Consider the following 15,668-nt stretch of genomic DNA (forward strand, 5'->3'; position numbering starts at 1 on the left):
GGAAGAAAGAGGATTACAATATGTAATAGGGTTTTTCCATTAGCCCAGGTTGGTCCACTTTAGCCACGCTGCTTAACCAACCCATGATGAAATGCATCTCCACTACAACCTACCATTTATGGGAAAATCCCATGTAAGTGTATAATTGTGATGAATAAAAAATGAAATAAATAAGAAAACCCATTAAAATAGGGCCCTAAGACCCAGTTTCCATCAATAACTGGCTTTGTATTACTTCATTTGAACTGTAGGCTCTGCGTTGGGCACCAAAACACCACACGGATGGGCAAAGTTAATTTCATTTTTCAGTCCAACAGTTATAAGATACAGATATAAAATTATGAAAAAAACAATTCCAAAATGTTAATTATATATTGATGAATGACAAATTTCAATTTTCTGTTATTGATTTTTATATGAAAATTTTGAACTGATAAGCCTTTCACTGACTTACTTGATGGAAAAAAAACAACTTGACTTTGGTGTGTGGTTGTACATTGTCTATCTTTGTGTGTGTGTGTGTGTATGTGTGCATGTGTGTGTGTGTGTGTGTGTGTAGATGTACAGGTCTTACTGATGACAGACATCCTGGTATTTCTGCAGGAGAAAGACCAGAGGTACATCTTTCCTTGTCTGGTAAGAAAATGTACTCACACACACACTTACAAAAGGACACTAAAATTGACTTTGCCAATGCATCATTTGTTGCACAGATGACCAGAAAGACAACTCTTCATGCTGTCATCTTTCATTGCAACATTATTGTCATAGCATCTTTCCTCTCTCTCTGTATTACTTTCTACAAACATCTCTGTTGTGCAATCCAGGACAAACCTCCAGTGCTGTCCCTTGAGAATTTAATGGTGAGGGATATAGCCAATCAGGAGCGAGGCATGTTCCTCATCAGAGACTCCACCCCTCCTGAGATGTATGAGTTCCACGCTGCCTCCAAGGAGGACAAGAACATCTGGATACGCCACATCCAGCACGCCGTCAGCAAGTGGGAAAATGCACCAACACATACAAAACACACTGTTTTTCTTTTGGAAATGAAAATGTTCAATCCTGCTAGCATGTAAATGCATTAGTACTGACTGTGAACAAATTTAGAACTGCCTTAGACTATGCATACACACAAATCATAAATGTCCCACGGTCTTAAAAAAATGATATAGTCAGTATTTATTCAATGTAAACAATATGTTAGAAGAACAGTTATTTTTAATGATTGGGCCTACAACATACAACATTTAAAAGTATGAAATCGATAATAATACACAATTTATTTACTAATTATAAATGAATAGCTAAGACTGTAATCTATAAATCATCATTATAAATGTAATGAAATTATTGATATATTATCATATATAAATATATTGAAAGATAGTGTCCTAACTCTCTTTCCTCACAGACTCCAAATCATTCAGTCTCTGGGGGATCACACCCGGGTCTAACAATTGCCCCAAACAAATACACGCCAACTAGTTTCCCTCCTGCTGAGCTGCGGTTTTAGCGGTAAAAGTATATAGTACTATAAGTAGTATAAGTAGTGTGTTCAAAATCTTTATAAAGGTCTCAGGGCACTGAGAGGTCTGACTTTAGTCTTCTGGCCCTGTCAAGTATGCACATCACTCCTGCTAAACAATCCAGGCTGTTGTGGCCATTGTTCTTGCACAGCTATCATGCGATAAAGCCAATCAGCCTCGGTCTTTTGGCTTGGAGATGGAGCAGGGTCAGAAACTGGTGATGACATAATAGGCTTACTTTCAGGCATTACATGGTGCACAAGACAGTTCACTTCCTGGTTACCAAGTGTCTTATCCTGCCTTTTTAGACAGTCCTCAGTTACTAGCATAACTCTGTTTAACCTTAGCCTGATAAATTAACAGGCAGGATACTGAAGAAATATAGGGAACAGCTTAGTTTGGTGTACAGTCAGATTTATCTAGGGGCAGACCCCACTTTGAGAACCACTGATGTAGGGGACAAGATTACAAGGATTGCACTTTATGCGTAATCTTGGAAAGTTTGGAGTGGACAGACAAACACTGATTCTCTTTTATTGTTCATTTGTGGTATTTTGTCACTGTCTGTAATCAACAAGTTGATATGTCTAGTAAAATTGCATCACCGCAGTATGACACTTCTTGGTGAGTCCTGAATGGTGAGGAAAGCACAGGCAATCCTCAGTGATGTATCACATCCTCTCTATGGTGAATATGAGTTGTTACAGTAAGTACGAAGGTACATTGTACCACCTTTACAGACTACCTGTGCACAGAGATCATTCAAACCTTCCAGTATAGCTCTTTTAAAAAATAAATAAACCCCTGCCAGTAAATCTTCAGGTCACCCACAACTTAGTATTAAACTCAAAACTTATAAGAGAAAGACTCAAAGAAATACACTGGAAACTGGTAGAGTTCAATGTGAATAGGTTTACTCTGCAGAAAGAGCAATACAAAGCAAACCAAGGCCTTGATCCCGGGATAAAGAACCTAATGAAAAATCATAAAACATTGAATTATATACCTCTCATAACCTCTCTTAATCTGGGGCTTATTCGCTGAACACCACCCTGTTTGATCTTAACACTTTGGTAATAATCCAAACATGACTCATCTCAGAAAACAATGGTGTCTCACACTTCTCTAACATGTATCAGTTGTACTTGGTATCTTCCGCATTTCTCCCAATACACATGGCCTAGCGGCCTTCGCTCATCACACACAGAAAATTAAAATGTGACCTCACTGATCGTCCCCTTCCCAGTTCCCTTGGGAAAATGTTATCTTTGCACAATTACTGGCCTATTCATGGAAAGGCAGTTTTCCACCACACATGTGATGCAAACAAAGACAGCCAAAAAAACTGTATGGATTCTTAATGCCATAGCATTCATTCAAGTTCTCCCTCACCTTGGTTCCCCTGATATGAATTTAGACAAATATCACCAACTGGGTTGTCTCGGTTGCAAATGTGACAGTTTGAGGCGTCATTCCCACAATTCTGTGAATTTTGGACCCCCTCCTGAGTGCCTGAAAGGCATTCAGTCTTGGATCGAGGAGATGTGCGAGATTGATGGACAAGCACAACTGATTGCCTTTTGCCTTTTGTCTGGAATATTTCATATTCCATAATTGTTTTCAGTTTCCTTTTTTGACCAATTCCTCCTGTAGGATTTCCTACAATTTGGACAATTAATTCCATTGAGTTTCACCCAGTATTTCTAAATTTGATTGCACCAAATAATTTAAATTTCCAAAACTACTATTGCTCTTCCACAATTTTTGCAATGTCCACTGATTCCCTTTCACCCACATCAATCCAGTAATTTTCCGCACCATTCTCAGTATTCTCCTCCAGCGCACCAGACCAGTAACCAGAGGGTATTTTGGGCCTTAGAAAGCAGTGGAAACCCCAGGTGCTGCTCCCTGCCCTGCTCTTGCTGGTTAGCTAGTTAACAAAATGTCACTTGATACCAGAGGCAGAGATACTGCAACATTGATATTTTCTTTTGGGGCACTGTCATTAACAACTGATTCATCTTTTTTCATCTTTTTGTCAGGGTGAGATAAGTAGAAGTAAGAAGGGGATGGGGGTCTTAAACTGTCTAATTTTATTATTGATGCAAGCATAGCTTTATATTCTCTCTGACATGATATGTGACTGTGTAGCAGTGTTGCTGTATCTCTGCCTCTCATATCAGTGTCCGATATGTGTCAGCAAATCTTTATACCCCAAATGATTAGAAAATAAAATAAAGTAAAAAACTTTTAAAAAAAAATAATTTAAATCTTTTTATTAAAAAAATACATACATACACACACACAAACATCCTTGTCCCTCATGCCACTGATATTAGCATTTGTGTGTTCTGTGCTTTTGTATGTTCAGGTGCCCATCAAGAGAGGAGTTCCCCCTCATAGAGACTGAACACAAGGCCCACCTGAGAAGACTCAAAGGTCAGATAACAATACATTAATGACACAATCAAACAAACATTTTATTGGATTCTGTTTTTCCAACTGGAAACAGCTGCTAGTGAGCACAACACCAGACCTATTTTAATTACTAAACAAATCAGTATCTATGTGAGGTGGCAGTATATAGGTGTGGGGTGTTCATTAGGTGTGATAGTACATTAAGAGTGGGCAGGTTTTGTTGTCATGTGATTTGTGTTATTTCTCACATACAGCTGACCTCCAGCAGAAGGACAGGGAAATGCTGGAGCTTCTGCAGGAGAGGGTGACTCTATTCTGTGAGCTGGCAGAGGTGACAAGTTGTGAGGAGGGCCTACAGCCTCCCATCACTCGTTACTTGTTCAGGGCAGACACACCTCAAGCTCCCCGTGCAGAGAAATTCCTACTGGATGCCACAGCTGAGGGTAAATAACACTGTTTTATTATTTATATTCTGACTGTCACTTTATTTTTTTTACTCCACCTCATCATATCACCTATGACTGGCTCTAAAACAGCTTTGCCAGATGGGAAGTGTTGGAGTATTGTACCAGAGGCTTAAAATTATCGTATTTTGAGGAAAATTATTATACGCGAGTAATAACCAAGAGAACAAATAAGCTTAAATGTGTTTCAGAATACACAATCTGCTACTGCTGCATGTGCTGGCTGCAACACCTGCTGCATTCATGGATATATATAAAGTCTATCTTATCAAAGGAGGCATATTGGAGAAAATAACATGCCTGTTGGGAGCTGTTTAGGCAGTTTTATGTACAGATGTTGCTCTAGGCTACCGTCCAGTTTGTTGTGTCCTTCCTCTGTGCTGTAGATGTTTTTAATTTCCCACAACACTGGAAGGCAGCAATTGATGCTACTTGTGAGCCGTAGCACGTACAGGTTGCCCTGTACTAAGTGTCACAAAATGATCAGATTATTGTATTATATGGGACTTTTAGCATTATTGATCAGACATCATACAGAGGGCAAAATAATCATATAAATACGATAATTATTATACATCTGGCAATGTTGCTCTAGAAATACAGGCATGTACATTTGTCTAAAGTGTCTTTATGTGCGGGAAATGGCATATGCCATTTTAGTAGTATATAAATGTATTTTTATAGCATTCAGGGTTGAAATGTAGTTGTGAGAATTGTTACTATCACTTTAAATAAACCCAAGGGCAGAATGGAGTGAAGGCTGTAAATGACACTATATATATATATATATAGATATATATCAGTAGGTTACGGCCACTGGTGTACGAGCATACTGGGAAAAATCCCAGTGGGCCGGTGGACCATCAAAATATATCAAGATATATCCATTTTTAATGGCCCTCTCTCTGTGCCTGTCATTTGGGGTGTGTATGACAGCGTGCTGCATGCCTGTGTCAGGTAATGACCGAGCGCCCCCCTTTACTCTCACTGCCAGACGGGGGAGACAAAAGTCCTGCACTCCAGCTTTAAAACAATGAATAAGAATAAATATAATATCTTAATTTATACTAAAATTTTATTCAAAAGAGACGATTAAATTTGTGAGTTATACAGGTGTGTGAGGTTGTGTCTGTTGTGTGTTTCCACAGTGGACAGGTTGAGTGAACTCCTTCTGGGCTGCAGTGTGGAAATCCCTCTTCCTTGCCATCACAACCACATGGAGGCTGTAGAAACCAGTAAGTCACTGAAGACTCAAATCTCTCATACGACAAGACAAGATTAGATTTTACTGAGCGCATCATTGCAATACAAAAGTAATCAATCAACAATCAACAACCATTAAGAACAGTGGTTCTCAACATTTTTTCGGGTCAGTGCCCCCCTATCCATTTTCAGGTCCCTTACCGTCCCCCATCAATTAAAATGTAGGCTAATTGTCTTCCCTGAGTATTAATGTTGATCATTAAAAACAGAGGAAAATAGACTTGACAGTGCTGTGAGAAAACATAGGAAAATTGATAAAATTGTGAAAATGTGCATTTGAATGTAAGATTAAATTGGCATTAAAGACAGACAATCAAAAATGTCTCCCAAGAACACCTCAATGCCCCCCTTCCAAAAATATTGTTTCCAGTGCCCCCCGATGTTCTCTGTTGCCCCCTGGGGAGTGGTACCTGCTCCGTTGAGAAAGGCTAATTTAGAAGAACATACAAGATGCATAAAACAGACCAACATCCAGTGTGTCATACAACACCATCAAATTATCTGGAGAGCATATTTTAATTAATTCAGATCAATGTGTTATAAAAGAGGAACAAACATTAGAAGAAACAATTTACAACAACCAAAACCCCCCTTATTTCCCCATTACCTGGGAAAAATTGACCACACAGATAAAATCTCTCTGGTCAAGGAAAGCTTGTGGTCCAGACAGCATTTAATAGAAAGATCCACAGTGCAGTGTTGAAGTTGTTCAATATCGTATTAAGGTCCGGATGTTTTCCTGATGTTTTCCTCTGGAGCAAAGCACTCTAAGCAACATTAACTAGGTTGAGATAGAGCAGCAAAAACACTAAACACAGTAACACAGAAACACTGGTAACCGGAAATGAGACAATACACTTACCTATCTATTATTTTATTTCAATTTGAATGCTGAAACACAGAGCCTGAAGAACAAAACATGTGTAACTGTCCAAATACTTGCTGCCTGGACTGTATCTGACCCAAAGAGTGCAGTTACCAGCCTAATGTAATTTCACACTTCATTGAACATCAAGTTCAAATTCAAGTTTAATGAAGCCTAAACCACAACTCCCCTTCTCCTCTTTTTTGGTGTAATAACAGTCAGATATTTTATCCATGATGAATACTATTTTGTTTTTTTAGGACTAGCACTGAGTAACTGCTGTTTTTGTTTCTGCTCAGGTGATCAGGATCTTTTAGTCAATGGAGCACATGATTCCCCTGCAGCAAAGGTGAGTTGATGGCTAAGGTGGAATTGTGGTAGCTGGGGTTTATTGGGGAGTGGCTCTGGGTCTCAGGTCGAATGCTTTCTCATTCTTTCAGAATGAATAAATTATCAGCATCCCCTTACCTGCCTTAATACATCCTATGGGTTACATGGGACCAGAAGTATTTACCTACCCCCTAAGTTTTGGGGACTGTAATCTTAGAGCATACTTATTTTGGCAAATTAGCACCATTAAAAGTTTCCAACCTGCTGCTGCAACTGTTAACAATAACAAACCCTTCCACTGTTTTTAGAACACCAGCATGTTTCAGTTTCAGTTTCACTGCATGCCAATTGATTTTGGTAATCTAATTAATTGCAAATATGTTCGCAATTTCTAACTGAAATACGATATCAAAAAAGCAGGTCCTGTATTATTAGTTTAAACTGTAAATGGCCCTGTGTCAATATCTAATTCCAAAACTTTCATTATTGTAGTTTAGGGTAATGTACGTATTAAATCATATTACCATAAACTATTAACAATTAACAACAACATTAAATGTTGACTCCTATGTTAATTAAAAGAATGATAAAATTAATCCCACAAAGTAATTAATCAATGATACCTTAATAAATGTACCTTAGATTGGCATTTTACAAATCTCTATGTAAATACAAAAAAGAAAAAGAAAAATCATCACACAATCAGTGCAGCTGGTTATCAACCTAAACAAACAATATTTTACTAAAAGATTGCGTCTCTCAGCTTACATTTCATCTTCACCTCATCACATCACCCTTCGATCACTTTAGAGACACATGTGTATGTCTGGTCTGAAAAACGCATGAGGTGCACACATTCTCACTGCACATTCTGTGTTAATAAATACCAGTTCATGTGCGGGAAGTGATGTACGTTTTTTGTGCCTACGCATTGTTCAGACATCAGGAACTTCTATGTCAAGAGTCAGGCCGTCATTGTAAATAAGAAACTGTTCTTACTATCTTGCCTGGTAAAATAAAGGTTAAATAAAAAAATTTAAAAAACACCACCTTCCTTCTAACCAACTTGCCAAGGTTGTAAAGGGCTACTCTGAACTTTTTTTTCTCCCTTCTTCTGCTACAGTTTGTTTTGCTGCCTGCTAAGATGAGGTAGCTGAGGATGTTTGTGTGGCTATTGCTTGGTGGATTGAGCAGCATGCTGCTGGTGATAGCAACATGCAAGTTAGCTTTACATGGCGTTAGCTGGTTGTTGTTGACTAGCATACTGTTAGCTGATAATGAGGGGAATGTTAATTAAAGATGTAAATTAAAGAGTACAGTCTAGACCTGCTCTATGTGCAAAGTGCCCTGAGATAACTTCTGTTGTGATTTGGTGCTATATAAATAAAATTGACGTGACTTGACTTGATCGCTGATGATGTTACAGACAGAAGTAAATATCTGAAGAGCTGTGTTGAATGTGTGGATATAGGTAATATAGGTAGGTAAACCTGCTCTACCTCTGAGCCACAGCCGCCCCAAAGAACAAAGTCCCACAGAGACCCAAGCACAAAAATGCTAAAAATCCCAGGTTCCTGCAGGTTTTCCAGGGGAAAACATAGAATTCCCAGAAATAACTGGGATCTCAATTCCCAGTTTTATTTAGTAAAACCTGGTCCCAACTCTCCACTTTATTACAAAACAGTTTTTAAAGGGGATGAAAGGAGCAAATATCACCTGCCACTTTTGTCACCAGCTCTAACCATTCACAATCATATCATGTCCTCTTAGGAATGTGAATTTTAACTGATTTACTAATGTACTGCCATATCTAATGACTGTATTACAGTATTACTGTATGTTCAAATGCATCATCATTCTCTTCCCAAAATAATAGTACTTTCCTGTGTTTGTGGATTTTTTTTACCTTCTAAAGGATTGCTCGAGGAGTGAAGACAAGCCACCATCTGCAGTAAGTAAGGAGATGAAGGTTTCTCAGATATCAGTGCATGTTTGTGTGTGCATGTGTGCGTGCGTATGGGGGGGTGACAGGACCCTCCCATATATCAACCCACATAGCGTGCTGCATGCATGTGTATGTGTGTGTCTGTGTGTAAAAGACACTAGTAATGAATATGCTGCATGTGTTTGACAGGAGATCTGTCAGCGGCTGATGAATCTCAGTGTCTATCTCCACGCACTCCAGGTGAGTAGGTTTATGTTGATCTTTAACACTCTTATATACTCTTGTATACAACAGCAAATAGCAGATATACCATGACATAGATGACTGAGAATCTTCACAGACAACCATCACAGAACAACTACTAGGAAAGCTCACACTGCTCGTGATCATTCAATTTTAAAGAATAATATTGCAGGTGACTGTTACAAAGATGGGGTGTAATGCAACAGATCAACGTAGTTCTACAAGTCCGGGAAATATTAAGCATGATTTAAAGTTAAGAAGACAACTTCTATGCGATCACTTATTTTGAAATGTCGTAATAGTCGATTACACAGCTGTAGTCATTAACCTGTATTTATGCTGATTTTGTTAGCTGTCACAATTATAAAATAATCGATCCCCCTTTCAGGTTCTGTAGCTTGGCTCACCATCCAGTCAACTGGAAAATCTTAACTCTTCAGTGCATGCTCTTCTTGGCATTGGATGGTCTCCAGTTCCTCCAAAAAACTGTCTGCTGAACCAAATAATTTAAAGTAACTCTTGACAGAATAAGCACACTGTTTTCAACCTGTAAAATCAAAACCAGAGAGAGACGGGGGGGGAGACACAGCTTTCACTCTTATGTGCTTGTGCACAACATACAAACAGAAGGTTAGAGAGATGCAATGTTAGCTGAACAGTTGCAATGTCAATAATCTCATCAGCTGGACACACAAGGATTTTATTTAGTAAGGCTTATAAAAATTAAGACCAACCCGCCAAAATGATAATGGTGACAGGTACAAGGCCATGGAGTAAAAAGATGACTAACTACAAATTGACAGTGATCAGACACAGAACTATTCAGGAAAAGCAGTAAATGAACATAACTAACAACATGAACAGTAAAGCTGGATTCTCCATCATCTCCTGCAGGGTGCTGTCATCAAACAAGACTCCATCTTGGAGCTGCTGCTGCAGCCACAGGATGCTTCAGCAACAGCTACAGGAGGTGTAAGGCGTCCTCTCTGGCGAGATGGAAGTCGGGAGGCCAGTGTGGGGTCAACCATTGGGGAGTTAGCTCTTTTGCAGAGACAACACAGCCTGCTGCAGGAGGAGCTGCTGAGGCTGCGGGATGCTGAGAGTCGGTTCAAGGACAGCGAGAAGGCCCGGGCCAAGCTAGAGAGGCAGGTCCGACACATGAAGGTCTGCAGCGGGGCTTCACCTGCCTCCCAGCAGCTGGGAGAGCAGGAATCTCAAGTAAGAACAATGCACTGCAATTCCATTAAGTTAGGGAGCTTAAATGACAGATTTTTAAAAACCGTCAAAATCAAATGGTCAAGGCTGAGGGATCCTAGTCTACTATCAGTCAAGTTCCAAAAATACTGGATCCTACACATCCTACAAAATGCAACTCAGCAGCATCTCTTCACCAGGGTTATTCTGTCAGACAAACTCCTCCAGAACAAGACATTATACAACCATGACGAGTAAACTGACTTTGATGTGTAAAATACGCTGAGTGCTCCTTTTACATAAGGTTTTTTCCATGGAAGGATAAATATATCAGTAATCAGCAGGTGTACAGTATACTATATGGTGCCCCATGTGGGAGTGTTCACTGGGTTTCCTCAGTGTCTTCTTTTGTTTTTACTGCATTGCTGCAGTCAGGAAGAGAGGTCTCAGCTGGAGATGACGCCCAGTGGGACAGCCAGGAACCTGTCCACCAAACAGATGGCCTCCAGGACAGCAGTGATTTGGAAGTAGACATTATGTCAGATGATGATGGGACGGCATCTGAAAGCTCAGGCAAAGGTCAGATAACAGACATAACACACACTGACTGAATATAACATGCATGATTTTGGTATCATACTGTATCTGAGGTAATGGTTCCTTTGCAGTTAATTGGAGAATACACTGGATGCAAACAGGCGTTCTTTGTCCAGTGTTTTATGTCACATTATGCTAACAGCCTCCAAATCTCTTTTTTTTTGGTCCAACTTACTTTTAAACTTTTTAATCTCAGTATACCTCATCATCCAGTGAAGCTGGGAAGAGATTGGGGGATTTGGTGGTGCTTCTGGGTACTGTATTCATTGAGCAGCAGCTGATAGTCTTGTTCTTGCTGACCTCCAGTGGTCTAAGTGATGTAAAGCCAGTATTCAAATATTGGCTCAAATAAAAATGTATGTAAGACAAATAAATAAAGGTTGGATAAAAACATGGGGGGGTGCTGGAATAATCTGTATTCTAACAGTTAACATGGTAAAGTACATTTCCATAGCAGTTATTTCATCAGTACAACAACAGAGTCATGTCACACTGGCCACCACTGCCACATCCATCTTCTTTTATCAACACAAATAATGTTTTTATTTACAATTCAACCCCAATTACGTGTCCTGTGCCATTTTCCTGAGCACAGCTAAGTAAATATCAGTCAGACTAAACACTTCCTGCAGATGTGTTACATTAAAATTAGGATGATAAGAGGAGCAGGATGAATTATGCAACTGGAAGGCTCTTAATGTGAAACATCAGGACAGGATGTTGGTTTCAATGACAGTAACTTAATAATTATAATAAATCGTTTTTACAGACACTTAGAGAGAGAGAGAGAGAGAATACAGAATTTATCAAGACAACATGTAAACATGGAAATTGTGTGTTGAGTTGTTAAGCAGGGAGGCTTATTTATAAAATATATACTTATAAAATAATAATATGAAATATTTTACTTTATGGCCCTGGCCTTTGAGAATTTACAGTAAACTTCAGAGAGATATTTTCTGAAAGAGATGTTTTACACATTGCTGGAAAATATCAGTACTTACTCAACACATATTCACAACACGCTACTGAAATGCCATTTTCTTGTAGTTTTAGGGGAACGGTTCAGGAGATGACTGATTTTTGATTTGTTCTCTCTTTTTCAGATCTTCAAGATATTCCAGAGGAGTTCTGATCCTTGGCATGTTTTTGATTATGATACAAATTGATTATGATACAAATTGACTGACTCCAACAGTAGACCACTATACCAGAAAGCACAACAATGCGCATGTCTAACTTTTCTGCAAGTCTGAATATTATTTAGCTGCTTTGCTTTTGAGTACATGGCTTGTGACGGTTAGTTGTTTTATTTTTCAGTTATGCTTTGGATTGTTTGGATTTCTATGATTTACTTCCGTCACTGGACCAAAGGGTTGTGGAAAACCGATGGACATTGCAAATATGTAACTCTGTTAAATCTTTAGATTTGACTAAATGACCATTAGGACTGATGGTTAGGGCTGCTACTGTTTTCAACATATGCATTTGTATCCCCCACAAAAACCAAGGAATGTATCAGTGTTTAGTTATATATTGAAGAATATCAACAATAATAAAAAAGCTGGGTGACAAGTGGATTTTAAAAATACAATTTGCACCTTTGTAGCTTATATACAGGTTTTAATGGCGTTTAACAGACTCTAGTGCTTTACTGTGAACTGAGTTGATGGACAGTGTCTTCCTGCTGTATGACAAACAACAACCTTGATGTGAGTTTGGTTTAAATTGTGCTGCTCCTTTTGAAATGTGTGTATTTATCTTTGAGAATTTTTAAAAGCTAAAAATGATGTGCCCTACAAACAAACCACATCAGGAGAAAAAAAGCATGTGTTTATATGAATTACCAGAAAGATCACAAATACAGCAACCTGTACTGAAATACCAGAAAAATAGTTAACCAGCACAATCTAAAGAAATCTAATACAACTGCCATGCAATAAATCCTGCTTTTTATGATGCTTATAGTACATGTCACAATGGAGCTAATATTGTCAAAAATGCAATATTATTCTTATCAGTCTCATCCAGAAGAATAGATTTTTTTATATTAAGTGATAATCATCTGTGGAGGTTCTGCCCTAACTTAGAATTTGGACATGAATGATAATATTCACCTGTGCAGAATGCAAACTGCAACTTCTTCATCTTCTTCAAACAAGTAAAACAAGTTTACAGGCGCATTACCACCAACAGCTGGAATGTTTTTAGTGGTGAATTGTGGGATATGCTTGGCTCTGAATAGTACTTCAAAGTGGCATCAAGAGAGATGTGCATCAAGTGCAGATTAAGTGGACTGAGTGCTGGCATAATTCTGAAATGGGGCTCACTTGCCTGCTACCTGTCGACACATTAACACGTACTTATGTGCTCAAAACTCTTAAGTGTGGATATTGGGTACCAGAGTCACACTGCTTCCTCTTTTGTTCCTGACAGAGTCATAATTCATGCAGCCACTAGAGGTCCTTTTTGGGAATTGAAATGACAAATGCTTGTTATTCTACTGAGGACAACCTTCTCCCTTAACAGCTGAAATACACCAGGCATGGACACAAGCATCACATAGGAAGGGCGGAGTGGGTTTTTTTCACCTGCTGCACCAACTGTGTCAGCTTCACTGCATGTGTATTGAGTTTTGCCAAGTGATAATGCAGTTGGTTATGCAGGGTTTGGAAGTGTAGGCTATATTGACTGGTACTGAATTAATTTACAAGATTGTTTCAACTACAGGATCATGGATACTAGAGGTGTGCCCGAATACAAATACATTATTCAGCAAAGCACAAATAGTGGGTTTTTTACGAATATTTGTTGCACACAAATATTTTTAAAAATATTTGTTAGTTAGAGGTCTGTCTGCAATGAGGTGAAGAGTAAAGTTTTAGCTCAGTAGTCAGCGCAGTCATCTATGATCTGGGAGACTTCAGTTCGAGACCCAGTTTGGGGACCTCCTTCATAAGGTAGTTTGTTCATGAACATTTATTGTAACACTTTCATTTTCTAAAATTAAAAGTGTAATAAAAGCAAAAACAGGATTTGTAAGCCTCTTTCCACTTTTATTCGAATACAAATACAAATACAAATAATTTTGCTGCCTCAACAAATACAAATACAAATACTGGACTCTCTGCACATCCCTAATGGATACTCTCAACTCAACTCAACTTTATTTACAGCACTTTTCATAGCATGCAGTCCAGAGTGCTTCAAATAGCAGGATTAAAACGATGCAAAAAATAAATGAATAAATAAATAAATAAAGCAAAATAGATGACAATAAATAAAACTTTGCAAGACTAAAAATTACAACAATAAAACTTAAAACTTAAACATACAGAGATATTGCCATTGCCACTCTAATATCCAGAGTCGGTGTGTCCCACAGTTTGGGGGCATAAAAACAGACAGCCTAGTCGCCAGAATAAAATGTTGGCATTGTGCATCGTACGGATATGTTGAATCTCTTTGTTTTAATACGTTTAATTTGAGGCACCCGCTCTCTGTCACAGCCACATATACACATTGATTTGATTTATTTTAATGTGCAAAAAAATACTCTCTTTTACAATAAGGTATTTATTTTAGTCATTTTAAAACAGATTGTACTATTTTTTTACACAGTTCTAGCCTTTGTAGTTTTTACCTGTTGGAGGGCCGCATATCCGCGCCCAGAGAAAAAAAAATAGATCAGCTGTGTGATGGTCAGTATAGCAGCTTCAGTTGATTATAATAGACGCATTCTGTTGCAGCACATGTGTGATGCCACATCCGTGCTGGGTGTATTTAGGCCGTTACTTAGGCCGAGTCAAATAGCAGGTGAAAAAAATCCACATTCATCTGCTGAACGAGGAATATTTCTCTGTGCTCATCTTAAAGGATAGGTTCAGAGTTTATCTGTCTTTATATGATAGTGATGTGCCATTTAGTATGTGGAAATGGGTCTTAGTCACTGTAACAATTCTCTCAGGACAGGACTACACTGAAAGAAATGGGGGCCAAAATCTATAGCCCTGGTTCTGTGAAAATATGCATCCCAAAGTTCAGCTGATGTCAATATGGTGCTTCAGCAACCTCAGCGAGCAAATCAAGTTGTATCTTCTAAAGTTACAGTCAGTGTTTATTTGAAATTCCCTCTTCTCATGGGAAGAAATACATTCTAATGCAGTGTTGCAGTACTTTGGAACAAAATTCTGGGATCTCTGAAGCAATACTGTTTGGTGAGGAAATTATTATCAAATTGTCAATCTGAAATGTGTTTGGCTTGGTTGTCTTGCATGTTTTTAAACCTGTTTTACCTGACTTCCAGATCTGGCAACCCATCCTTTCCCTTTATTAACGACTGCAATAGAAATAAGCTTTTAGCTTTATTGTGTTTTTATCCTGAACAACTCTCTCTCTCTCTCTCTCTCTCTCTCTATCTATCTATCTATCTATCTATCTATCTATCTATCTATCTGTCTGTCTGTCTATCTATCTATCTATCTATGATTGCGTATTTGATGTAGATTTGCATATTCTGGAATACAAATTTTCACATACAAACTGCTCCACCTGTTCATTTATTTTACTGATATGAATGTATTTCATTTTTTATCTCTGATATCTTTTACTAAAGCTGTCATCAGATTAGTAAAATCTTTGATGCCAACATAATAATGAGATGTATAAGATACTGTAAGTAGTATAAGGTATTATATATTCAGCAGATACTGTATTTGTCACTTTAAGGCCTAACCTGAAACAAGGATTGTACTTGCTTTTGCATACATTTTTGTCATTCATGTGAAATGTATTACTACATTAAAAAATTGTAATACAAA

General features: G+C 38.3%; 1 protein-coding gene across 2 annotated transcripts in view; it reads left to right on the plus strand.

Moving 5' to 3' along the window:
- The window catches only part of arhgef2a (Rho guanine nucleotide exchange factor (GEF) 2a), a 55,337-nt gene extending 39,710 nt beyond the window's left edge, over positions 1-15,627 (plus strand). For both annotated transcript variants that reach the window (XM_067611667.1, XM_067611669.1), the window contains exons 13-23: positions 560-636; positions 828-1,000; positions 3,901-3,968; positions 4,202-4,390; positions 5,560-5,646; positions 6,839-6,888; positions 8,785-8,820; positions 9,004-9,054; positions 9,952-10,275; positions 10,683-10,830; positions 11,955-15,627. In XM_067611667.1, coding sequence (XP_067467768.1) covers positions 560-636; positions 828-1,000; positions 3,901-3,968; positions 4,202-4,390; positions 5,560-5,646; positions 6,839-6,888; positions 8,785-8,820; positions 9,004-9,054; positions 9,952-10,275; positions 10,683-10,830; positions 11,955-11,983 — 1,232 coding nt within the window. In that variant the 3' untranslated portion in view covers positions 11,984-15,627. The remainder of the gene's footprint in view (positions 1-559; positions 637-827; positions 1,001-3,900; positions 3,969-4,201; positions 4,391-5,559; positions 5,647-6,838; positions 6,889-8,784; positions 8,821-9,003; positions 9,055-9,951; positions 10,276-10,682; positions 10,831-11,954) is intronic.
- Positions 15,628-15,668: the final 41 nt, after the last annotated feature.

This window comes from Thunnus thynnus, chromosome 15, assembly GCF_963924715.1.
Source record: "Thunnus thynnus chromosome 15, fThuThy2.1, whole genome shotgun sequence".
NCBI lineage: Eukaryota > Metazoa > Chordata > Actinopteri > Scombriformes > Scombridae > Thunnus > Thunnus thynnus.